Source organism: Rhinoraja longicauda, chromosome 7, assembly GCF_053455715.1.
Source record: "Rhinoraja longicauda isolate Sanriku21f chromosome 7, sRhiLon1.1, whole genome shotgun sequence".
NCBI lineage: Eukaryota > Metazoa > Chordata > Chondrichthyes > Rajiformes > Arhynchobatidae > Rhinoraja > Rhinoraja longicauda.
The window spans coordinates 57,580,325-57,607,321 of record NC_135959.1 but is presented as its reverse complement, the minus strand read 5'-3'; the positions used below and the strand labels follow the sequence as shown (position 1 = coordinate 57,607,321).

At 39.6% G+C, this 26,997-nt stretch overlaps 1 protein-coding gene across 1 annotated transcript in view; it reads left to right on the top strand.

Annotated features, from left to right (window-relative positions):
- The window catches only part of dlg2 (discs, large homolog 2 (Drosophila)), a 507,064-nt gene that overhangs the window by 136,023 nt on the left and 344,044 nt on the right, over nt 1-26,997 (top strand). The window contains 1 exon segment of the mRNA XM_078402648.1: nt 1,092-1,208. Within this exon segment, the coding sequence (XP_078258774.1) occupies nt 1,092-1,208 (117 nt within the window).

Below are 26,997 nucleotides of genomic sequence, written 5' to 3'. Positions count from 1 at the left end.
CTGATCTCTGAAGCTGTTTTGAGGGACATTATACATTTATTAATACTAAGTTTTTTCTTGTTACAAAAAATCATAATACATTTTCCTCTGCCAACATATATGCCAATACATATTTTGCTTTAAAATTTGTGGATATTTTTAGTCTTTGCCATCAACATTGAATTAAACAAATATACATAACTATAATCTGCCCCATGGTATTAAAAAGGTTTCTACAATTTATAATTAGCCATGTTACTGATAAATTTCACAGTTTTTGAAATTCAGATTTTTGCTGTCCTCAGTGCATAATTAAATTAGAAAAAACATTTTACCCCGGCATTTGGTGCCTAAATCAATAATAATATATGAATTAAAACAAACTGTTGCATCTCTATGTTTTATGTTCTGCAAAATTTAAATATGAATAGTATAATGGCATCAAACACGTATATGAATGATATTCATATTACAGCTGCATCTTCAAAGATTTGTAGTGCTTTCATAGCTGCACATATCAATTGGAGGAGATGCTTTACTTTTAGAAGGTGTGGGTGACACCATTAAATTTATTATTGGCTGTACATTTCTCGGCCAGATTCGGAAGCTATGGTGTATGTGCCTATTAATATTTTTGGTGCTGAGTCAGCAAAGTTACTCTTATTAAATATGAATCATGAGCTAATGCAATAATTTATGATTGGAGTGTTGAACTTTAAACTTTGTTTTGTGCTTGTACTGTGAATAATGAAAGAGACTGTTCATTCTTGCTGTACGGAACTATTTGCCAGCATTTATTGGAGTGGCAGTGATCACACTCTTCACCAGATTGCTGTTTTTTCAATCTTTTTTCAATCTGGTGGTACATCCATGCAAAGTTTATTTTAGTTTAGGCTATTGCAGGTTATTTGTGAAATTGAATTAGTTATTACTCTGTTCACTCATGGACACTATGTTGGTGTAGACAGTCAGCTGTTAAGCTTTTGTAACTCATTACTAGTTCTGCTGTAAATACAAGTCAAAAATAATACACAAAATATGAGAGGATAATTGCTGCTTAGTCTCAGACTATGTCTCTCTGTTATGACATCACTCTTGCCTCTGGTTATTAGGTTAATCCCTGTGATGTACAAGCCCAGCTCCTTGACTTGACTGACATGGAAGAACAGCCCTATGATCTGGAATTTGAAGATGTTGTGAACTTTAAGGAAGGCACAGAATCCCATCAGGTCAGTTCCAACTGTGGCCAGTGTAAAATTAAGAGATATTGTTCCTGAAACCATAAAAAATCATCTGACCTCTTCCAGCTGTTGAGGCCATTTTCAAATCCGCATTGTATTAGTTCTGGTCACCTAACAAATAGTAAATCCTATCAAAAATAGTAAATCCTATCAAAATAGTAAATTCCATCAAAAATAGTGAAAACGTGCACGTTAATTATTTTATGGAAACTATTATAATAAATTCATAGTATGCATTGATTTCTTTTATGTTTATAACGTCATAGACTGAGTTTTAACAATACCGAGGCTTAAATCATCAATATTGTACTCATGATAGCTGAAACTAATAGTTGGTACTTCCAGATAAAAAGGCCAAAAGAGGGAACCTATATGTTGGATGAATTCTGGACATCCAAGAGTAATTTATAGATGATTACATTTTTTTTTAAAACATAGTCACTCTTGGAAACATATTAGTCAATTATGCATAAACATTTCCTAGAAAATGCACCAAACAAACAATCTGTTTTAGATTATTTTTTTGAGGAATAAATAGTGATGTCGACTCATGGTGAACATTTCAGCTCTTTTTTCAATAATAGCTTGGGATCTTCATGTCCATGTTTAGTTTAATGGCTCCCATGAAAGACTGTTTGAAGCAATTAGTTGCTGGGCAGAGAATAGATTTGGTGGCAAGAGAATGCAAAGTACCAAAGTGGTTTCATAGGGGTTTAGCCTTGGTTTTCTCTGGAACGTCAGAGGTTGAGGGGGGACCTGATAGAAGTATGTAAATGTATGAGAGGCATAGATAGGGTAAACAGTAAGACCTTTTTCTCCAGGATAGAAATATCAAAGCTCAGAGGGCATAACTTCAAGATGAGAGGGACGAAGATTTTGAGATGTGTGGGGTAAGTTATTTACATAGAGAGTAATGGGTGCCTGGAACGCACTGCCAGATGTAGTGGTGGAGGCAGATACAGTAGTGGGATTTAGAGGCTTTTAGATAGGCACATGGATATGCATGGAATGGAGGGATAAGGATCATTTGCAGGCAGAGGAGATTAGTTTAACTTGGTATCATGTTCAGCATGAACATTGTGGGCTAAAGGGCCTGTTCTTGTGCTCTATTATTCTACGTTCAATCTTATCATTTCTTTGCTTCAGGAAATTCAGCTGATCAAAGATTGGAAACATAAATTATATTCTTTATTTTAAAAGCTACCTACTTGTACAAAGGCATTAGAAAGAAGAAGTTAACTTATCTTAAACTGATTTTGCCAAGGAGCAGTTAAGAGATGAAAAAGTGAAGGGTGCAAAGGAAATCTCCAGAAATGGAAAGTACATTTTTTTGCCAACAATTTGAAAAGTGGAACAAAGCAAGAACAAGCAATCCATGGAAATGATTTGAGGTAATTGGAAATTGGAAGAGGATCCTCTCATTAAATGTGTCAAATCCTACAGAGAGGTCAACAATAATGAATAATACATATTGTACTACTCATAGTTAGGATTCCTGTTCTTTATTACTTTATAACAATTGTTATCATAAAGAGAGAAATTGGATTATTCACATTTGTTGGAAATCAGGTAGTCAATAACACACTCAGCTAATCTCACTTTTTCTCACGACATAGAATGAGACCATTTAGTCCATAGAATCTGCTGGCTCCCAGAGCAATACAATCACCCCACGTATTTCCCATTTGCTCACACATGTTCCATTAATGGCCTCTTGATTCACCTACCCACCATCAGTGGCTATATCCAGTTGCCAATCAATCTTCTAACTAGGTCATCTGTAGGATGTGGGAGAAAACTGGAGCACTTGTGCAATCCCGGCACAGTGAAAAAAGGTGGCACTATGTGGCAGTGGTAGAGCTGTTGCCTCACAGCGCCAGAGACCTGGGTACCATCCTGACTATGGGTGCTGTCTGTGCGGAGTCTGTATGTTCTCCCTGTGACCACATGGGTTTTCTCCGGCTGTTCCAGTTTCCTTCCAAATTTCAAAGATATGTAGGTTTCAGGTTGATTGTCCCTCGTGTAAATTGCCCCTAGTGTATAGGATGCAAAAGTAGGATGACATAGAACTAGTGTACGGATGATCGATGGTCGGCGAGAATTCAGTGTGCCAATGGGACTGTTTACGTTCTGCATCACTAAACTAAACTAAAATGCAACATCCCTACTGACTCCAGGGAATCTCTACCCCTTGACTACTAAAGTGGAGTAGAATCTGGGATGATATTGTGAATGTCAAATCTATGCATCAGCAGCACACCGTGAACCTGTGGAAGCAGTGGAAGGAATGGACCACCTCACAAACCAACCACCCTCCCATCCCATCAGACAACAGCAGCTCCATCTGTTGAGGATTCAGTGATTCCCACCTTGGCCTCTTAACAAAACTGAAGTGAAAGTACAGCATCCTTCATCCAAGGGACTGCTTTGGGGGCGAAGAAATACTGCTACCAGAAGGGAAGGTGGGTGGGGGGCTCATTACAAAATGTCCCAGGTACCTACTGCACACTTTCCCCTTATAATGCTGGCTTACCACGCCTTTTCAGGTGCAGTATATTTTCTTTGCTGATTTCTGAGTGCTGCACTCACGCACTGGTGCCAAACAATGGCGGAACACCGTCCAAATGCAGACTTGGGTTCGAAGATTCAAGACAGTGAGAAACAGAAAGCACCGAGGGTGCTCAAACTGTTGGCAACCATTTGCTAGTTGATCGGGTCTGTTATTGGCTTTACTTGTTTTAATCAAGTTTCTGATTGTTTTAAAAATGTGCATTAAATGGCAATCACGATTAAATAAATTGGTCGTAAAGCTTTTTCTCACAAAGTACAAACCATTAAAAAATTTACCAATGTGGCCAAGACAGCTGATGATAGAAGATTAATTTCCGAGGAACATAAGGGTTCAGAATTTTAAATTAGAGGTATTGAGGAACGAGGTGTTAATTTAAATCAGTAAACAGATGGATGTGTGAAACTTGCTAGATTATAGAATATAGATAGCAGAGATTTAACTAAGCTCATATGGTGTACAGGATGGAAAGCTGACTAGAAAAGCAGAATAAATTTGGCAAATGGAAGAAAGTCCCTCCTACAGTTGGGCAGAGTTAGAGTGAGCATTACAGAATCATAGAAATGTAAGGTACTGAAAAAGAGCATTGAACTACAGAAAGTGAGCTATCCAGCCTAATCTTATTTTGCAACTATTGTTGATGACTTAATGAGGTTTAATCCATTGTGAGTGAACATTCATCCCAATGTGGAGAAAAGTCCAGAACTACAAAGGTACTGGTACAGTCTGAAGAAGGGTCTCGACCTGAAACGTCACCTATTCCTTTTCTCCAGAGATGCTGCCTGACCTGCTGAGTTACTCCAGCTTTTTGGGTCTCTTGTCGGTGTCAACCAGCATCTGCAGTTCTTCCCTACATTACAAAGGTACAGTTGAGTTTGTACACTGGCTCCATGACTGCATTTCTCCAGGAGATCCTGACATCTGATCTCCTGAGAAACTCTGCTTTCTCTTTGCCTGGGTTAACATATCTATTTCATACAGAAAACTCTCTCACTCAGCTTTCAGAGCAGGCCAGTTGTCAAAGTGGGTTGAATTTGCAGTTATCACTGAACTCAAATCTCCCAAAGCAGACTCTGTATTCTGATTTCTGGTGTGGGAATAAATTCTCAGGTGGAAAGATTTCATGATGTGCTTGACAACCTTGGAAAAATTGCAATGTATCCACTGACTCCTACAAATCCCTTTTGCATGATTATTCAAACTGCAAAAGGACCATTTGTGATGGTATTGAGAATCTTGCATCCATACATTGGGAGGCTGAAGAAGCTGCAAACAACGAGAGGAAAGCACCACCTCATAAACTATCCACCCCTGGCCCTGCCAGGTATATCCAACCCCATTTGGAGAGGAATCGATGATACCTCATTGGCCTCCTCAGTCATCTCAAAATCCACAGTCATTTCATTCCTTACCTATTTTATCATTTGGCAGCAAGGAAACAAAAAAACAGAAAGCTTATGATGATGATGACATTAGGTCCACATATTTCAAGTCCTCACATGCCACACAGAAAGTAACTTCTACTAATATTTTTCATTGAAGCTATCTCTTGCATGGAAAGACCATGCAAGACCAAGAATGGAATGAAGACCAACAATGTCAATTTGTGTTATGGTAAATTTATTATTAAAACCCACATTTCTACATTCTTTGCATTTGTTAGTGTAGGAGCCATTTTGCATTTATTAGTTATTTTTGCATATTATTATTATTACCTTGTATCCTGCTGTAGTTTGGACACTATAGAGTTAATGCAATGCTTACGTATGGGCTGGGCGGAGCTAGAGTTAGGGCAGTTTGGTACATGCTGGGGGTGTGTGTGAGCCGAGAAGATGCTGACAGAGGTTCAGCCAAACGCTCCGCCAAAAGATTCATTAGCCAAGATGTAATCGATTGTAGATCTTATTGACAAGAAGATTAATACAGATTTCCACCAAAGTTATATCTGGCAGTTCGTATCGATCGCATAGACTGTGGTAAGATATGGAATTTTATCTAGCAAATCAATAACCAGTCGATAACAAGAGATATGCCAATATGTTTATTGCGCCTTCAAATAAAGATGACTAACTAATTCAAATGTCGAGAAGGTCTCTGTTATTGAGTCATAAGCTTATCGTTTCACTCGATCTATGCAAGTGGCAGCTTAGGAGCTAATTGAAAGACGAGAAGCTGGCCGCTACAGTTAGTAAACAAGAGTTAAATATCTCATTAAATGTGACTGATTATTTTACATTGGTGAGGCTGCCTTTGAAGTATTGTGTTCAGTTTTGGTCACCCTGCCATAGAAGAATGTTGTTAATCTGGAAAGAGTACAGAGAGGATTTACGAGGATGTTGCCAGGATTTGAGGGGCTGAGTTACAGGGAGAGGTTGAGCATGTTGAGCACAGGGAGAGGTTGAGCATAGGACTATATTCTGTGGAGCGCAGGAGGATGAGGGGTGATCTTACAGAGGTATATATGATCGTGAGGGGAATAGATAGGGTGATTGCGCGGAGTATTTTACTCAGAGTAGGGGAATCAAGAACCAGAGGTCACAGGTTACGAGTGAGAGGGGCAAAATTTAATATGAACATGAGGGGCAACTTTTTCATGCAGAGGGCATCAAGTTTATGGAAGGAGCTCGTTGAGGCAGGTACTATAATAACATTTAAAAGACATTTTAGTAGGTACATGGATAAGAAAGGTTTAGAGGGCTAGGGGCCAAACAAAGGCAGGTGGGTCTTGTATAGTTGGGTGCATCTTGGTCATCATGGGCTTGTTTTCACGCTGTATGACTCCATGACTGTATGACTCTAAATTTGTACAGGTGCATTGCCCAACTTTGATGACATGATTTTTTGCGTCTACCAGTGCATCTATGGTTGCCTTTTATGAACGTTTTGGATTTAACTTGCTTCCTCTTCTGAAATTATTATACACTTGGTTGAGGCCTTCATTGGCTGTATTGCAGGAATAGGTCTTTCAATTATGTGTCATAATTTCTAAAAATTAGGACTGAACCTGTCCAAATAATCCACTTCTTTTTATCCCTATTTACCTTGGTCCTCTTGTTGTGTAAAGTAAAGCATCCTCAACCTTATTTACTGATCATCAGTACACATTTGAGGTAGATTATTCATAAAAATTAAATTTCTCTGTGTTTCGGAGTTTCTTCTCAGCACTGTACTAAGTGACTGACCCTTTTTCTGGAGTCTAAATCTTTCCTAATATAATCAATCCTTGGAACTAGCTTCTGCCTAAAAGGTTGTGGACAATCTTTCCACCTCCCACCCAGCTACTCCTCTCTCTACTGATTAAATCCTTTTCTGATCTGAGGTATTCAATTGCACTCCTTTCTGAATTGTCTATTTGATTTCAGCAAGGCTTTTGACAGAGGAAGATAAGTGACAAGATTAGAGTCGGCGAAGGGAAGACTTATTGTACTGAATGAGATAAAGTCAGAACTTCTCTGCCTGCAATAGTTGCTGAGGTGGAAACCCTTAACACAATGAAAACTACCTGCATGAATACTTGACATGTTATGAATCCGATAGCTATGGATCAGGACCTGGAAATTAGATTAGTCACAGTTACTCCATTTGAACCATCATGTACAGCATCAACTCTACCTATGCCATAATTTTCTATGATTCTATGAGACTGAGCACTCACTAAATAGCCTAGCTGGCTAGGAACATAAAACATATATTTTGACCTAATTTGAAAGATAACTGGACAATAGCGGACTGATAGCTAAAGTACCAATTCAGAGATCAGGACTCATAATTCAGAGATGTAAATTCAATTTCCACCATAGCAGCTGGGGAATATAGACTCCAAACCTACTGCAATGTGGTCGACTCTTTACTATCCCATGAAATGCATAGCAACTCATTAAGTTTTAACAGAGATTGACAGAATTTTAAGGTATTTTTAAGGCGGAAATTGACAGTTTCTTGATTTGTAAGGGTGTCAAGGGTTTGTGGGGAGAAGGCAGGAGAATGGGGTTGAAAGGGAAAGATTGATCAGCCATGATTGAATGGTTGAGTAGACTCGATGGGCCAAATTGCCTAATTCTGCTCCTATGACGAATTACAAAGTTCAAAGGGAATTATGTTTAACCCTCATTTTGTGGAAGAATGTTTAAAAAAATCACTAATTTGCTATTTGATCATTTGATGTCAATGATGTAAAAGATGAAATGGAATTGCAGAATTCTTTGGAAACATAATACTTTGTCTTTTGATTGAATACATGTAGTTAATGACCTTTTATTCTCAAGACTGTTGAGTGGCAACATTTTGATATTCACAAAACATTGAAATAAATGGGTAATGCCCACTTTTACCACCATTTTATCCCTATATTTAGCACATTATATATAGATTGTCTTTAGATTGCAATTGTCTTCAATAATAAAAAAAATACAAGCAATTTAAATTTTGATACATTCTTGCTTTTTGGCTCCAGAATATGTTTGTATGTTTGTGATCGTCAGTAAAGTTAGTTTTCAGATGGAGGTTTGCCTTGGATAGGGTATAAAATACCTTTTTTTGGGATAACTTCTATTCTCTTCTTTATCATTGATTCTCAGTGTATTTGTCCGGAAGTAGGTTGTTTGGCAGTGCTGCTTTGCGCATTGCTTGAAGAGTTTTGAGAAAATGGTTTCCTTAATGCATTGCAATTAGTTTGTTTTTTTCATCTTGTTCAAGGGGGCGTGGCTGCGCTCTGCAGCTGCGGCTCACCGGCAGTTTCTCTGTCTTTTTTGTCTTTGTCTATTGTTATCATTTAAATGTATGTTTTGATTTATTTTTACCTCTGTATATGTGGGGGGTGGGGGGTGGGGGGTGGTGGGGGGGTGGGGAAAACCTTTTTTTCTAATCTCCTCCTTAACGGAGATGCGACCTTTATCGTGTCGTATCTCCGTTCGCGCTACTGCCTAACACCGTGGAGTCGGCGGCCTCCAGCTGGGATCGACCTTGAGGACTCCGGTCGCAGGGTCTGGACTTACCATCACGGAGGCTTCGGCCGTGGGCCCTGCAGACCGCAACTTCGGGAGCTCGCAGGTCCCTGGCTGGCTTGCGACCGGCTTTCAGGAGCTCCAGCCGTAGCAGCTTCGACCGCCCCGAAGCGCGAGGTTCGATCAACCCACTCGCAGGACCTCCATCGCCCTGCTCGGCTCGGCCTGGGACTTTCCATCCCCCGGCGGGGGCTTCAAAAGTCGGGAGCCTCGATCGCCTCGAGGCAGCAATTTGACTGCCTGACCACGGGAGAAGATTGAGGAGGAGATAAGACTTTTCTTTGCCTTCCATCACAGTGAGGGTGTGCCTGTAGCAATCACTGGGATGGTTGTTTGTGTTAAATTGTAATTGTGTGTCTTGTGTTCTTTATTGTTTACTGTCAGAACCTGACGTGAGAGGACGCTGGCGCTGTTTGTTCGCCGCTTCTCCGTCAGGACAAATCTTTTGTTTGTTTTTATGTCTTGTTTGCTTTGTAAAGCGTCTTTGAGTATCTTGAAAAGCGCTATATAAAATAAATGTATTATTATTATTATTATTATTAAGTAAAAAATAATCAACATTCAATCTGAAGAACATTCCTATTAGAGTTCTTATTATTGTAGACACCTTGATATTGGTGCTGAAACATTTTGCTCATGATGGGCCATTCAGAAATATTTTTCATTATTTTGTACTCATGTTGACATGCATATTTTGAAAGAAAATGTATGTCACTCATGTGAAAAATACTCACCAATCAGACACATTATGTATACAGTTCCTTCTGACCTACGTCCGAGCGGTCCCTTCTGATCTACATCCAAGACACCTCACACGTCCTTCATGTCCAATCATCTGCCTATAAAAAAAACCTTCCTCACCTATTACCTTTGTCCTGTCTCTTCTCTCATCCAGCTTTCTTTCTTCCTCCCCATGAAATCAGTCTGAAGACGCGTCTTGACCCGAAATATCACCTATCCATGTTCTCCTGAGATGCTGCCTGATCCGCTGAACTACAGCACTCTGTGTCTTCTTTTGTAAACCAGCATCTGCAGTTCCTTGTTTCTACATTAAATATACTATCCATCTCCCTATGGGAGACCATGATGTCCAGCATGTAATATGTTACAAAAAACATGAATTCTAAATGCTTTGCAGAACATATTCACAATGTTATGTTACAAAAGGGTTACAATTCTGCAATATCTCCTCCATTTCTGTATGGAGTACAGTATATGATGTTCATTTTGAAATAATGTTCAGCAAAATGATGGCTAGGATGCCTGTTAATTAGTTAATATTTCTGCATATTCAAACAATATAAATGAGAAAAGGGAAGGTGATACCTGAGCAACTTGGCATCATAGTTGGAGCAGCAATCCGACGCTGCCTGTATAAAGTTGAAAAACAGTTTGTACAGTTCTTATTTGCATTCGACAGGTGAAGTGTCAGAACCAGAGTAATGTGCTGTGGATGTTTAGGTACAGGGCATGTGCTATGGTTATCTGGCTTTGGCAAGTATACAATGTCATGGAAACCCAATTTTGCAATTAATAACGAGGGTCTTGCTGCTTACAGTAGGAGGGGTGGCCTCATGAATTATGATCAGCCCAAGAATGACAGTGTAGCACGTAGCTGGTGTATAGCTTCTTTTCATTGTTTGTAGTTTCACTGCGCCTTCTCATACTGTTCGATAAAATGTTTTTTTCGAGTATTTTCATTTGCTGCATCAGTGAAAAGTTTGAACAATTTACTTGATGGATGATTTTCTTACTGAAGCTCTGACATTCGTCAGGTTAGGTAGCTGGCTGCTTTCCAATTGCACACCAAAAAAATTAGCGGTCACTGGAGAAGGAAAATGGAACATTATACGCTTCAGTTTAAGTATGATAATCTAGTCCTTCATGTTTCAGATTCAGTTTCCTACATTTTTCCTTCTCACACACGTATCTTGTGACCGTTTAAAGAAGTTGTTGACAGACAACAGAATAGACGTGAGCTTGTTGCAAAAGTTTCAGACTTCTGCTGATAGTATGTAAGTTTGGACTTACTAAAAGGTTTTCAGAATAGAAAACAATTGGAAAACTGCCTCATACAACACTGGTCACTCAAATCTAGTGTGCCACAATTCTTTGCTTTGTTTATGAAGCAGTGGAGAATTTTTTTGCGTTTTTGGATTGGTGATGTTGGCCTCTGTCTGGTATGCCAAGAAATTAGGCCGAAGATTTGTGAATAATGCCAGAAAGGGGAAAAAAACATGGGTAAGACTTACAATTTAACTGTTCTAATACCAAATATGTTCTAATATGTTCTAATACCAAATAATAGGGAATTTGATTTTTCCACTACATACTACCCACAGGAAAGATAATTTTTGAGAGATGATATACAAGTTTAATTGTAACTAATTGTGCTATGGAAGGCTGCAATGTGTAAAACACCAAGATGAATTATTGCTCTTAACATTTCCTAAAGCAAGCATTATTTTTAAAAAGTACCTGGATTTTTGGCTGACTGACAAGTTTATATTGTTCATAGAATCTGTTACTGTCTTATTGATCTCAGAAAGCATGTACTAATTATTTTTCGAATGCATTCAGTTCAGACGGTTAAATATTGCCAATCTTTTCTGGATTTTCCACTCTGCCTTAGGTGACTATTACTCCAGCCTATTTCTTCAGATGTTCTTCAGGGTTAATGTATAATATGCTGCAAAATATCAGTTTTTAATATTTTACATAAATATGAAAAACAAATAAAAAATTCTATGAACAATAATGCAACTCTTTAGCCAATTTGCTACAGAACACTCCATATTTGGTACTGTTTATATTTTCTGACCCTTTTCTTAGAATGTTTTAGTAGGAAAACAAGAGCACATTTATAACCCTTCGCAACTCATTATTTTTAAGTACAAGCGATATTGGATTCAACAGTTGTCAGAAGAAAAAAGAAAAGAGAAAATATGTTACTTTCCTGTGTCAACATCTAGTTGTTAATTGCCTTTGTACGTATACGTATACTACATATGTATATGCAGTATACATTTGGAGGCTACATATACAAATCTCTGCAGTATCTTGTGGTCTTATCATATCATATCATATATATACAGCCGGAAACAGGCCTTTTCGGCCCACCAAGTCCGTGCCGCCCAGCGATCCCCGTACATTAACACTATCCTACACCCACTAGGGACAATTTTTACATTTACCCAGCCAATTAACCTACATACCTGTACGTCTTTGGAGTGTGGGAGCAAACCGAAGATCTCGGAGAAAACCCACGCAGGTCACGGGGAGAACGTACAAACTCCTTACAGTGCAGCACCCGTAGTCAGGATCGAACCTGAGTCTCCGGCGCTGCATTCGCTGTAAAGCAGCAACTCTACCGCTGCGCTACCGTGCCGCCCTTGGGCAGAGCTTTGTCAAACCAAGTTGAGATGCATCCGCAATAGGATGTTTTCTAAGATGCATGTGTAGAAAGTAGCAAAAAGGGCAATATGGGCTGAAAAGATAAGGTACGAAGCAAAGCTGGCCAAGAATATATATAAAGACAGTAAAAGATTATATATAAAGAGAAAAAGATTAGTGAAGACAAATGTGGGTCCCTTGAAGGCAGAAACGGGTGAAATTATTATGAGTAACAAGGAAATAACGGAAGACTTGAACAAGTACTTCGGATCTGTCTTCACTAAGGAAGACACAACAATCTCCCAGATGTACTAGAGGACAGAGGATCTAGGGAGACAGAGGAACTGAAAGAAATTTGCATTAGGCAAGAAATAGTATTGGGTAGACTGATGGGACTGAAGGCTGATAAATCCCCAGGACATGATGGTCTGCATCCCAGGGTATTCAAGGAGGTGGCTCTAGAAATCGTGGACGCATTGGTGATCATTTTCTGATGTTCAATAGATTCAGGATCAGTTCCTGTAGCTAATGTCATCCCACTTTTCAAGAAAGGAGCGAGAGAGAAAACGGGGAATTATAGACCAGTTAGCCTGACATCGGTGGTGGGGAAGATGCTGGAGTCAATTATTAAAGAGGTAACAACGGTGCATTTGCATAGCAGTAAAAGGATTGGTCCAAGTCAGCATGGATTTATGAAGGGGAAATCCTGCTTGACTAATCTTCTGGAATGTTTTGAGGCTGTGACAAGTAAAATGGATGAAGGAAAGCCAATGGATGTAGTGTATCTAGACTTTCAGAAAGCCTTTGATAAGGTCCCACATGGGAGGCTGGTGAGCAAAATTAGAGCACATGGTATTGGGGGTAGGGTTTTGACATGGATAGAGAATTGGTTGGCAGACAGGAAGCAAAGAGGAGGAATAAACGGGTCCTTTTCAGAATGGCAGGCAGTGGCGTGTGGAGTGCTGCAAAGCCGCAACTATTTACAATCTATATACTAAAACTTTTGTTTGTTTGTTTGTTCCTGAACTACAGCCAAAACGGTACACGATAGTGCGACAATGTTAGGCCCAACTTACTCACCGTCGTCACTTTGGTGCTAATGGAAGAAGTTTCATTGAAATCGGTGTTATATTTTAAAAGTTATTCACATTTTGAAGTTTAAATCTATCTCCTAGGGAGGGGGAGGGAGGATAAGGGGGGTTGAGGGGGATGGAGTAGGGGAGGGGGAGGGGGAGGGGGAGAGGGGTGGGAAGGGGGGTAGGGGGAAGGGGGGAGAGGGCGAGGAGAGGGTGCTACACCAATGCAGGAGAGGTGTGGGCCCAACGGGTCCACTTGGTGTAGTATATATTAATGATTTGGATGATGTAATTGGAAGTAACACTAGCAAGTTTGCAGATGACACAAAGCTGGGTGGCAGTGTGAACTGCGAAGAGGATGTTAGGATGTTGCAGGGTGACTTGGACAGGTTTGAGTGGGCAGATGCATGGCAGATGCAGTATAAAGTAGATAAATGTGAGGTTATCCATTTTGGCGGCAAAAACAAGGAGGCAGATTATTATCTCAATGGTGTCATTAGGTAAAGGGGAAGTGCAACGAGACCTTGGTGTACACCAGTCACTGAAAGTAAGCGTGCAGGTACAGCAGGCAGTGAAGAAAGCTAATGGCTTGTTGGCCTTCATAACGAGAGGATTTGAGTACAGGAGCAAAGAGGTCCTTATTGTGTGCAGTTTTGGTCTCCTAATTTGAGGAAGGATGTCCTTGCTATTGAGGCAGTGCAGCGTAGGTTCACAAGGTTAATCCCTGGGATGGAGGGACTGTCATATGAGGAAAGTTTGGAAAGACTGGGCTTGTATTCACTGGAGTTTAGAAGGATGAGAGGGGATTTTATAGAGACGTATAAAATTATAAAAGGACTGGACAAGCTAGATGCAGGAAAAATGTTCCCAATGTTGGGGGAGTCCAGAACCAGGGGCCACAGTCTAAGAATAAAGGGGAGGCCATTTAAAACTGAGGTGAGAAGAAACGTTTTCACAGAGAGTTGTGATTTTGTGGAATTCGCTGCCACAGAAGGCAGTGGAGGCCAATTCACTGGATGAATTTAAAGGAGAGTTAGATAGAGCTGCTAGGGCTAGTGGAATCAAGGGATATGGGGAGAAGGCAGGCACAGGTTACTGATTGTGGATGATCAGCCATGATCACAATGAATGGCAGTGCTGGGTCAAAGGGCCAAATGGTCTCCTCCTGCACCTATTTTCTATGTTATGAAGCTCTCTATTTCCCCTCCTGATTTCCATCTTGTCATTGTTTGAGATCTGCCTACTATATTGGCACAATTTGCAAACAAAATTGTAAATTGGTTATTGTATTGATATATTTGCTGCTTGATCACATGTGGAAAAGACACTGATTTATATGCTATTGGACTCAGTTTGAGAAGATTTAGTGAATAAAAAGAAGAACATAGTTCCATAGTACCATGGATGTTCATTGCATATTCCTGCTCCTATTTGTAAGTATGTTGCACAAATATATACTTGTGTAATTTTACATTAGTTACACGCTATTTCAACAGACATTAAACTAACAAGGTTTGTATTTCACAGAATCTAGTTCGGGCTTTTTGTTTGCATATTATAGCAATATGTTCAGACTATACATCAAAACATTCCAGCAACAATAACTTAACAAAATCAAAATAGTGACCTGTATTTATTGTGGATGTATTATACTGGCAAATCTGAAAAATAGGAACTGTATAATTTTTGTGATTAATTGTGGAGACTGAGAAATTGGTGTGAAAAGAAAATATAAAATATAGTGAAGAGAGAAGAAATGGCAGTGAAAGGCAAAAAAGATTCATTTGGTGGCTTTGTATTTTAAAAGGTTTTCAGATGCATTTAAAAGCAATTCATTAGGTTTTTTGAGAAATACCCTATTTAGAAAGAAGTAATTAAAAACATTAAAATAAAGTAAAATAAGCTGACTTTTGCACCCCGTTCAGCCGATGAACAATATGATGGTAGTTTTTATGCTAATAACGATGTTGGGAAAATGTAATGCAAGGATTAGAGCAGAGCCATTCTACTGACTATTTTGAAACATTTTAAGAATGAATGCATCTGCACACAAAACAATTGCTATCAAATTACCAAGATTCAGAGACAGGCATTTAGGCAGGAGAAAAGCAATTAGTAAAATTGAAAAATTTGTGATTGGAGTAACATGCAGGATGACATCTGGAGTCTTACTAAATGAATGTGTAATTGTTAGAGGATCAGTACAGGTAAATGTGAAGTGATATATCTTGGTGGGATGAATAAGGGACATGTTTTGGGAGGTAATTGTTTAAATGGGGGAAAAAAGCAGAGTGATCTAATGTAATGAATGATTAAAAGGGGAAATGGAATATATTATTGCCATAGGAGGCTAGACATTGGGATCATTTCCAGGAGAATATAGTTGAAAGTTATAATGAATGTCCACAGAACCATGGCAGGGCTGCACCTGGAATACCTGGTCTCCTGAATGATAACGTTATGAAGGCAGTGAAAAAAACACAGAATAATTTTCTGGAGTAACATAGTACTATTAGGAAAGTTTAAACCAGCTGAGCTAAATGGTGTCTTTAAAATTGAATTGATGCAATAAAGTAGGTATATTTGTTGATTTATGTAGAAAAATGGACTATAATGAATTCAGTAATAAAATCATTGCATAATTCTGAGTTAAGGCATATTTGTACATTGAGAGTGATCCTCAGGCATCAACTTCCTGTGGATAAGTTTTTCTTCTATCCATAGATACCATTCAGTGGGATTTACAGACCAGTCTCATTTTCTCTATGAAACTACCTTTGAAAAATATGTTTTATCTCATAAACAAGCAGTATGATCCAATTAGCTGTTGGCTGAATATGGAGTTTTTTAAAAAAGCATCCCACACCTGTGTCGCTGTGTCCAACCACCCACCTGTACTGACACTTCTTGTGTAGCCTTCTATGCTATGCTTCAAGTCTAGCTAAATTTTAAATATTGTTTGACCTAAACCGTCTATTCAGTTGACGCTTTACAGATTCCAACCACCCTCTGGGTTAAAATATTCTCCCTCACATCCCCTCTAAACCTCTTACTTCTTGTCCAAAACATATGCTCCCTAATTTTAAACACCACTTTAATGGGGAAAGGTTTCCTACCATTTACATTATCTATGTTTGTCATAATTTTGTCACCTTTATCAGGTCCTCCCTCATTCTTCTTATTCACTTGAAGGAAACAAACCCTATCCATCCAGTCCCTCCCCATAATCAAAGCATTGCTTCCCAGGCAACTTCCTAATGAAACTCCTCTGAACCCTCTTCAGTGCAATATCTTTCCTGTAGTATTTTGATCAGAACAGCATGCAATCACTGTGATGGCTGTTTTGTGTAAAAAATTGTATCTGTGTGTCTTGTGCTTTTTAATGTCTGCTGCCGGACCCTGACGTGAGAGGACGCTGGCGTTGAGTATTCGCCGCTTCTCCGTCAGGATAGTTTGTCTGTTTGTTTCTATGTTAATTGTATTTGTAAAGCGCTTTGAGCATGTGATAAGGCGCTATATAAAATAAATGGATTATTATTATTATTAATATTTCAGCTGTGGCTTAATCAATCTTTTATTATGTTGTATGTACCATACCCTGCAAATTGCCCCTAGTATGTAGGAAGTGCATATGAAAGTGGAATAACATCGAGCTAATGTGAACATAACACTAACACTTGTTCAGCAAAGCTTACACTGCCTTAAATTACTTTGATATTGTATTCTTCAGCGACCTTTGCTGTACATCACCTGCACAGTGATGACCAAAGTTGTCTCTGGACATGCTTTGAGCTTAGTTTGTATCTCACAGGAGCCAGGTGGATAGATGGAGTCTTTAGAGGTTTGGTAGAATAATTCATGGTTGTGTGTGGTAATCACCAGCCCTGGCCTGATGAATCAAGTATTTTTTGTTGTGCAAATTAATATTATTACTTTGGTGTCTATTTGTATGCTGGTCTTGAGTTTCCCTGTGTGTAATATTATTGTGTGTGAGCATTTGTCAGTTGTCGGGAGAGCATTTGATTCTATCTCACATACATTCATAAATCAAATATTTTCCAAGATCACAAGTTATAGAGTAATGGAAGGTAGCAAAATGGAATCCAATTGAGAACCAATTCAGATATGTGTATATAAAGGAGATAATTGGATATTATTCGATAGTGCTGGAATTGGGCATGGAGATTACGATGTATGATTAACCTGTGCCTGCTTGATCTGGAGCAGGCAGTAAATGCAATTAATGCTGCCTTAACTGTATCAGCATTTTCACATCCATCTGCGCTAACTAGGCTATTGATTGTTTTGGTGAATTAGTACAAGAATTTGCTTTATGAATAGGTAATACCCATTCAAAACCAACTTGCAGCATTTAAAGGCTGAGGTGCATGGCAGCTGTAGGTGGTAATAGAAGTAATTCAATAAAGTTATAGTTTGTTACAAGATACAATGAAATGGTCAGTGAGTATCAAAGAAAATCAATGACTGCACAAGTATGGTCAAGATCATTGAGTACACCATGTTACCAATCACTGCACAAGTATGGTCAAGATCATTGAGTACATTATGTCACCAATGACTGCACAAGTATGGTCAAGATAATTGAGAAACCATATTGCACCAAATGAACCACTGGTCTCAACCACTGCATACTGCACCAGAACTATTGTTCACAGGAGTCATAAGCTGTGCAGCAGAGAAATAGGCCCTTTGACCCACCTTATCCATGCCGACCTACTTGGCATATGGAGTCAATCCCGTTTGCCCATGTTTGGCCGATATCCCTCTTATCCCTTCATATCCATATGCCTGCTCGTTGTCTTTTAACAGTCATGATTGTATCCACTTCTATAACTTCCTCTGGTAGCTCGTTCCAGATACATACTACCTTCTGAGTAAATACCTACCAGTATCCTCCTTCATTTAGAATTGAGCCTAATATACATTTTCTTCATTACCTCCTAACATTTACACGACTACTTCAAATTTTATAGCAATTTTTCACATGATGCACACACTGCCAAGAATTCAACCATTGCAGCTGCTATACCTAGATTCAATGTGTGGTAATAAAAACTGCAGACTGACAAGTAATAATGGAAGAATAAGAAGTGAAGATGGTAATCACTGTCACTTGACCCTTACAGCCATTAGCTTGGATATGGATCATATGCATACATATGTCAGGTGATAGAGTAGCCTGGGTGCCCTCATGGTTAGAGCAAGCATGCACTAAGTTTGATTGCCATTAGATTCGGGTAACTATCAGATTACTAGATTCAGGTGAGGACTTTGTTGAGGTCAGCTTCATCGAAAACTGATGGGTACTAAAAGCCAAGTGTTTTCCTTCTGCAGCCACTGGGGTGCTCTGATAAGGCACATGGAGTTTAGGCACTGAGGAACTGTGCAATGGTGATTAGCTGAGGTTTGTATGATCGGATGTTTCAGCTTGGTTTAGAATATTGACAGTGACAGTTGTCCCCCATCTAACCAGCTAGAAATGGGCTATTTATATTATCTCCCCTTTTCCTCTTTCATCTTGCTCCTCTTTGCAAGGACTGAGACTATATGGTTTCAAAGCTCTATAACATACAATAGAAATTAGATGAAATTACTTGAAATTACTCCCATTGTATGTTATTTTAAGATAATAAAACAATGTACAATTGAAATAAATTCAGATAATTGTGAATTTAAGATCAGCTGTTTTGAATATCAAGATGTTTCCAGAGAGACCAGGCAGCAGAATCATTGATTGAGCATGCCAGTGGTCTAATTTATCAGGTTGTAGATGTGAGCATGGCATTCATTCTATTTATATCATTGTGTTTGTTTGAATTGCACACCACGCTATCTGCAGTCTGCTCCAAGGCTGCCTGATTATTCTAAAGCAAACTTTAACCACCTAAGCCTCCACTGATATCCATTTAAATTCTTAGAAACTACTTGCATTGGGTGCTTCAGGTATTATGAGAGAATTGGAGCTGAAGGGGGCACTTCAGTGGCATCACAGCATGTATCTCATGGAAGAAAGAATAAATTGGAAAGGATGTATGAGTTATCATAGAATTCTTTTTTTTCTGCAACTCTTGAAGCCGCAAACTGTACAATGTTCAAAATCATTTTCTGATTTGTGAGCAAATTAATTTCTGACAATATCACTTGGTGTTCATGTTGTAAATTAAAAGATTTGTCCCCTCACATGAAGCGAGGAATTTACTTTGTAAAAAGAAACAGTGTTGGCATTTTAGGTCAATGACCCTTCATCAGAACTGGAAAATAAGTGTGTTTAAAGTTGCAGGAAGGGTTATGAGTAGATTGTCTGTGAAATAGTGGAGTCCAAAGGTGTCCGGGTGACAGTTACTTCTGATGCCAGCTATTAGAAAAATCAATAGTAATGGAAGGACATGCTAAAACTGTAGGGTGCAGAGCACGGCAATTGCTGAAAGTATGATATAACAGAGAATGCTGGAAATACCTTGTAGATCAGGCAGCATCTGTGGAAAAAAACCAAAAAACATTGATTTACAGCTGAATGACCTTGCATCGAAGTTGGCTAGCTGTCATGGAAACAGGAAAGTCCAGTTGTCTGAAATTGCTAAATTCAACGTTGAGTACCAATGGGTACATTGAGTCCAGGTGGCATTTACCTAGAAATGTGAAAACTGCCCATTTGCCTTTGCTCTTCCCACCATCCAGGAATCTAAATGTTACTTTCAGGTAAACCAGCGGTTCAGTTGCACTCTACAATTTAGTGTACTGCATTAGGTGTTCACAGTGTGGCCTACTCCTCAATTGAGAATTACATTGCAGATGAGGTGACCACTTGGTAGAACACCTCTGATTAACCTGCAAGAATGACAATAGACAATAGACAATAGGTGCAGGAGTAGGCCATTCAGCCCTTCGAGCCAGCACCGCCATTCAATGCGATCATGGCTGATCACTCTCAATCAGTACCCTGTTCCTGCCTTCTCCCCATACCCCCTCACTCCGCTATCCTTAAGAGCTCTATCCAGCTCTCTCTTGAAAGCATCCAACGAACTGGCCTCCACTGCCTTCTGAGGCAGAGAATTCCACACCTTCACCACTCTCTGACTGAAAAAGTTCTTCCTCATCTCCGTTCTAAATGGCCTACCCCTTATTCTTAAACTGTGGCCCCTTGTTCTGGACTCCCCCAACATTGGGAACATGTTTCCTGCCTCTAATGTGTCCAATCCCCTAATTATCTTATATGTTTCAATAAGATCCCCCCTCATCCTTCTAAATTCCAGTGTATACAAGCCCAATCGCTCCAGCCTTTCAGCATACGACAGTCCCGCCATTCCGGGAATTAACCTAGTGAACCCTCCATAGCAAGAATATCCTTCCTCAAATTTGGAGACCAAAACTGCATACAGTACTCCAGGTGCGGTCTCACCAGGGCCCGGTACAACTGTAGAAGGATCTCTTTGCTCCTATACTCAACTCCTCTTGTTACGAAGGCCAACATTCCATTGGCTTTCTTCACTGCCTGCTGTACCTGCATGCTTCCTTTCATTGACTGATGCACTAGGATACCCAGATCTCGTTGAACTCCCCCTCCTAACTTGACACCATTCAGATAATAATCTGCCTTTCTATTCTTACTTCCAAAGTGAATAACCTCACACTTATCTACATTAAACTGCATCTGCCATGTATCCGCCCACTCACACAACCTGTCCAAGTCACCCTGCAGCCTTATTGCATCTTCCTCACAATTCACACTACCCCCCAGCTTAGTATCATCAGCAAATTTGCTAATGGTACTTTTAATCCCTTCGTCTAAGTCATTAATGTATATCGTAAATAGCTGGGGTCCCAGCACCGAACCTTGCGGTACCCCACTGGTCACTGCCTGCCATTCCGAAAGGGACCCATTTATCCCCACTCTTTGCTTTCTGTCTGTCAACCAATTTTCTATCCATGTCAGTACCCTACCCCCAATACCATGTGCCCTAATTTTGCCCACTATTCTCCTATGTGGGACCTTGTCGAAGGCTTTCTGAAAGTCGAGGTACACCACATCCACCGACTCTCCCCTGTCAATTTTCCTAGTTACATCCTCAAAAAATTCCAGTAGATTTGTCAAGCATGATTTCCCCTTCGTAAATCCATGCTGACTCGGAATGATCCTGTTACCGCTATCCAAATGTTCAGCAATTTCGTCTTTTATAATTGACTCCAGCATCTTCCCCACCACTGATGTCAGACTAACTGGTCTATAATTACCCGTTTTCTCTCTCCCTCCTTTCTTAAAAAGTGGGATAACATTTGCTATCCTCCAATCCACAGGAACTGATCCTGAATCTAAACCTTTTGTGGTGTGTCACTTTAATTCTCTGTTCCACTTCCACTCTTGACTTCTCTGACTTTGGTCTGAAACAAAGTTCTAACAAGGTTGAACCTACACTTCTTAAGCTAGAGGAAGAGCACATCGTCTTTCATCTGGGCCCACCTTTCCCCTGTTGCTACAATTAAAGCACACATTTTTCTCTTGTTTCTTGAGGGACTGTTGAGGGTCATTAACAGGAAGCCATTTACATTCTGCAAAGATGCTGTTTGACCTGTTGAATAGTTCCAGCATGTACTAGTTTTTGTTTCAGGATTCTGGAGTCTGCAGTTGTTTGTTTCAAGTATGCTTCTGGGCTTATTGTCCGTTATGATTATTTTATGTTTTGAAAAAGACAAATGTTACATTGGTAAAGGCTGTGGACCGGGAATTATGTGAAATTCTCTTGAATATTTTCAAATTGACTGCAGATTAAGTCATCCATTCGTGGTTTGGCACATCAACGTTTGAACTTGTTTCTTAGGCACAATCTTACTGTTGTTGCAACAGGATTTGCAATCAGGATTTTCCATTGATTAAAAATCCTAGTAATTAAACCAGACATTCACTATGATCAAAGGTTGAAAGCCCCCACATATTTACTTAGGTGTGCTCTTATGATGCTATTTTAGTTCTGCCATCAGTGGTGAGTAATGAGTTAAAATCTCATCTGCCATCCAATTTTTTTACTCACCCCGGTATTCCATCTGTATTGGTTTGCATGGAGAGAGGCCTCAATCCTTTCTTGTGGATTGGAATAACCTAACCCATACAAATGAAATATGTATCTTTAATTCAGCAGTGGTAATAAAGAATAGCAGCCAAGGCAATTTTCTTGGAGAAATGCATACAGAATTTACAGAATTGAGGGAGGTAAACATTTTTTGATGGACATTTTTGGACTGCATGCTTTTATTTTGTTGCATTCTTAAATTCATCAAATTTCTGTCTCATCAGGTGAAGCACGAGTTCTAACTCATTTGAGATATTTTAATCATAGCCATTGATATGTTTTCTATTTCAGTAATCTCTTGTGAAATGTTTAACTGCTTAACTAAGCTTAATTAAATGCTGTAAATCGATACAATCACGTGCTTACTTTGGCCACTATTAAACAATAGCATGCATTAAATATTTATGGAATTTAATTATTTAATATGACATCGGCAGTTTCATATTGCTATTCTGCTATTTGGAGACTCTAGGAACTGCAGATGCTAGAATCTTAAACAAAACTCAAAGAGATGGAGGAACTGGGCAAGTCAGGCAGCATCTGTGGAGGAATTGGTCAGTCGATGCTTTGGGAACTTTCAGACTGGTTAGGAGGGAGAAAGCTGGAAAAGAGAAGTGGGAATGTTAAAATCTGGCAAGTGGCATGGAGATACAGGTGAGGGGAGTTTTGAATGGCAAATCATTTAGTGACAAAGGGTAGAGATGAAAAGGAGACAAAAGGGTGTCAGATAAGAAAAGAAAAGCAGTTAAATGTAAAGACAGAGAGATTATAGATGGAAGGGGACAGGGGAGAGGGGAAAGAGGGGATAAAAGGGAATTGAGGGACTCGGGTGGGAGATGAGTGTACAAAGAAGGGGAAAGGAGTAGGTTGACTGGGGTTGGGATAGGGGAAGAAATGGGTGTGCACCAGGATTGTGATGGTTGGGGGGGGGGGGATTGGTGAAGGTGGGGGGAGGCGGGGTAGATGGCATAAGAAAAAGAGACGGTAGGACGGTATTAGTTTTTATTTTGGATATATTTTAACTCGCCAGGAAAAGGTTTTAACGGAAGGCATGTAATGGGAAAATATACATGTATCATATTGATAAGTTCATCTCCTTAAGTTAGAGCACATGTTTGGCTAAGTTAAGTTTAATTTCTTGTTATTGTGTACTAAGGTGCAGTGAAAGGTTTTTGGTGCATGCTATCCAGTTGGAGAAAAGACTATACATAATTACAATCAAGCTGTCCACAATGCATAGATAAAGGATAAAAGGTATAACATTCATAGCTTCGTTTTTAACCTATGAAACCAAGATGAACAGAAGGCCCCACGTTCATTTTATGTAGTGCATAACCTTAGGGCATTCCTTGCTACATCACAGTGGATCTATTCATGTTTAAATGCAGTCATTGTTAGAATGTAGATAAATACATTAGTCAACCTGCGTAGTAAAATTCTCCATGTTTGCATATGTACTGTATATTTTAGGAAATTGTGAACAATTTTGCATCTCACCTAATAGTGAATCAGACAAGTTGAGAAAGAGTAGTGAATATAATCCAGCCATTGAAATTCAGGATCTGAAATTTAATTGTTCTTACATGATACTTAGGTTTTGTTTTAAGGAGGGAAATAACAGCCAATGCACAATGCAAGGAAAATGTGGTATTCATTGGATTATTGCATTAGAAGTCAAAATATCAATTTCTGCAGCAATAATTATGCTTGCATGTAATCAAACCTATTCCTCTATTCGATGACAGCATTCCGTAGCTTATTTTAATTTGCTCTCCTCACCTCCACACTCCTGGTGCTCTTGTATGACAAAAAATCTATCAATCAGAAACAACAACAGCAAAGGTAACTTCCTATTATACAGGACCATTGTCACAGGAAAATTGTACAAGGTGCTTGCAGACAAAATATGACAGCCTTGTCAAGAAGAAGAGATGATTATGCAGAAAATTCCAGAGTTTAAGGCCTTGATTATTGTTGCCATGGCTGCCAGTGATAGGGCAAACTATGCAGAGAAAACACAGCATCATGTGTTCTTGGAGGGTATAGGATTGTTACAGAAATAAGAAATGGTGAGGACATAGTGAGATGTTGATGAGAATTTTAAAGTCGGGGTGTTGAGGAGTCAGAAGCCAAAGTATGAATTAACGCGAGGTAGACGCAAAATGCTGGAGTAACTCAGCGGGTCAGGCCGCATCTCGGGAGAGAATGAATGGGTGATGTTTCGGGTCGAGACTCTTCTTCAGACTGATGTTAGGGGAGGGGGTGGGACAAATATAGGATGTGGACGGAGACAGGAAGATTAGTGGGAGAACTGGGAAGGGGGAGGGGATAGAGAGGGGGAGCAGGGATTACCTGAAGTTAGAGAAGTCAATGTTCATACTGCTGGGGTGTAAACTGCCCAAGCGAAATATGAGGTGCTGTTCCTCCAACTTTCTGTCCTGGGCCTCCTCCATTGTCAGAGTGAGACCCAGTGCAAATTGGAGGAACAGCACCTCATATTTTGCTTGGGCAGTTTACACCCCAGCAGTATGAACATTTACTTTTCTAACTTCAGGTAGCCTCTGCTTCCACTCTCTATCCCCTCCCCCTTCCCAGTTCTCCCACTAGTCTTCCTGTCTCCGTCTACATCCTATCTTTGTCCCGCCCCCTCCTCTGACATCAGTCTGAAGAAGGGCCTCGACCCGAGACGTCACCCATTCCTTCTCTCCCGAGATGCTGCCTGACCTGCTGAGTTACTCCAGCATTTTGTGTCTACTTTCGATTTAAACCAGCATCTGCAGTTTTTTTTCCTATGAATTAATGGGACTTGGTGCCATTTGCAAAATGAGGAATAACTTCCATTCATCTTAGCTCATTCAAAATTCTGTTCCTCATATAGTGAGCTGCACCAGGTTCTACTCATTCATACTTGACTCGATTAGGGTGGGTGTTAATGATATTTCCTTTTTGTGTATACTTGCAGGAAATAGACATTCAGAATATCACTAATGTGCTTCTTTGTAGCTTTGGATCTGATTCCGCCCGTATATTTTTACTAGCTTCTCTATCTTCCTTCTTACTCTCACATGATTTCATTTTTTGGTGGTCATTTTGCCATGATATGATTATTTATATGATCAATTGGCTAACCTACATTCTCTTCATTGTCAGATTTATAAATAGTTTTCCTTTTCACATAGCAATTTGTTAATTTTGTGTTTTGTTTGTTTAAGTCCATTTGATTGGTTTGGGTTTGTATCGATCATTTTCAGTATGATTCTATTAACAGAACTCCAATAAAAAGCTGTTGAATAACCTCCCATCAAGCAATACGCTTCAGTTTTCCCTTGGTTTCATTGATGTACCTGAACCTGGATTTGGTTGGAACGTATTCCCAGACTGTTGAAGCAATATTGCCACCATGTGGTTTAAGATGGTATGGTCTTGTTATTGCCTGTGTTATACAGGTTACATTGCAGTTATATTTTGCCAAGACTTGCAGGAATCATTTTAATATTAGTAGTGCTATTTTTAATCTGCTAAATGTCTGGACAAACAACGGTGAACTGTGGAGAATAGCATGATGATCCTGTAAGCTGAGCTTGGGCGAAAGATTAGGATTGAATATACCAGCATACAGTGCCTTCCATAATGTTTGGGACAAAGACCCATCATTTATTTATTTGCCTCTGTACTCCACAATTTAACATTTGTAATAGAAAAAATCAGATGTGGTTAAAGTGCACATTGTCAGATTTTATTAAAGGCCATTTTTATACATTTTGGTTTCACCATGTAGAAATTACAGCTGTGCTTATACATAGTCACCCCATTTCAGAGCGCCATAATGTTTGGGATAAATGCCTTCACACCTATTTATAATTGCTCAGGTGTGTTTAATTGCCTCCTTAACGCAGGTATAAGAGAGCTCTCAGCACCTAGCCTTTCCTCCAGTCTTTCCATCACCTTTGGAAACTTTTAGTGCTGTTTATCAACATGAGGACCAAAGTTGTGCCAATGAAAGTCAAAGAAGCCATTATGAAGTAGAGAAACAAGAATAAAACTGTTAGAGACATCAGCCAAACCTTGGGCTTACCAAAATCAACTGTTTGGAACATCATTAAGAAGAAAGAGAGCACTGGTGAACTTACTGATCGCAAAGGGACTGGCAGGCCAAGGAAGACCTCCACAGTTGATGACAGAAGAATTATCTCTATAATAAAGAAAAATCCCCTAAAACCTGTCTGACAGATCAGAAACACTCTTCAGGAGTCGGGTGTGGATTTGTCAATGACCACTGTCCGCAGAAGATTTCATGAACAGAAATACAGAGGCTACACTGCACGATGCAAACTACTGGTTAGCCTCAAAAATAGGATGGCCAGGTTAAAGTTTGCCAAGAGGTACTTAAAAGAGCAACCACCGTTCTGGAAAAAGGTCTTGTGGACAGATGAGATGAAGATTAACTTGTATCAGAGTGATGGCAAGAGCAAAATATCGAGGAGAGAAGGAACTGCCCAAGATCCAAAGCATACCACCTCATCTGTGAAACACGGTGGTGGGGATGCTCTGGCATGTATGGCTGCTGAAGGTACTGGCTCACTTATCTTCATTGATGATACAATTGCTGATGGTAGTAGCATAATGAATTCTGAAGTGTACGGACACATC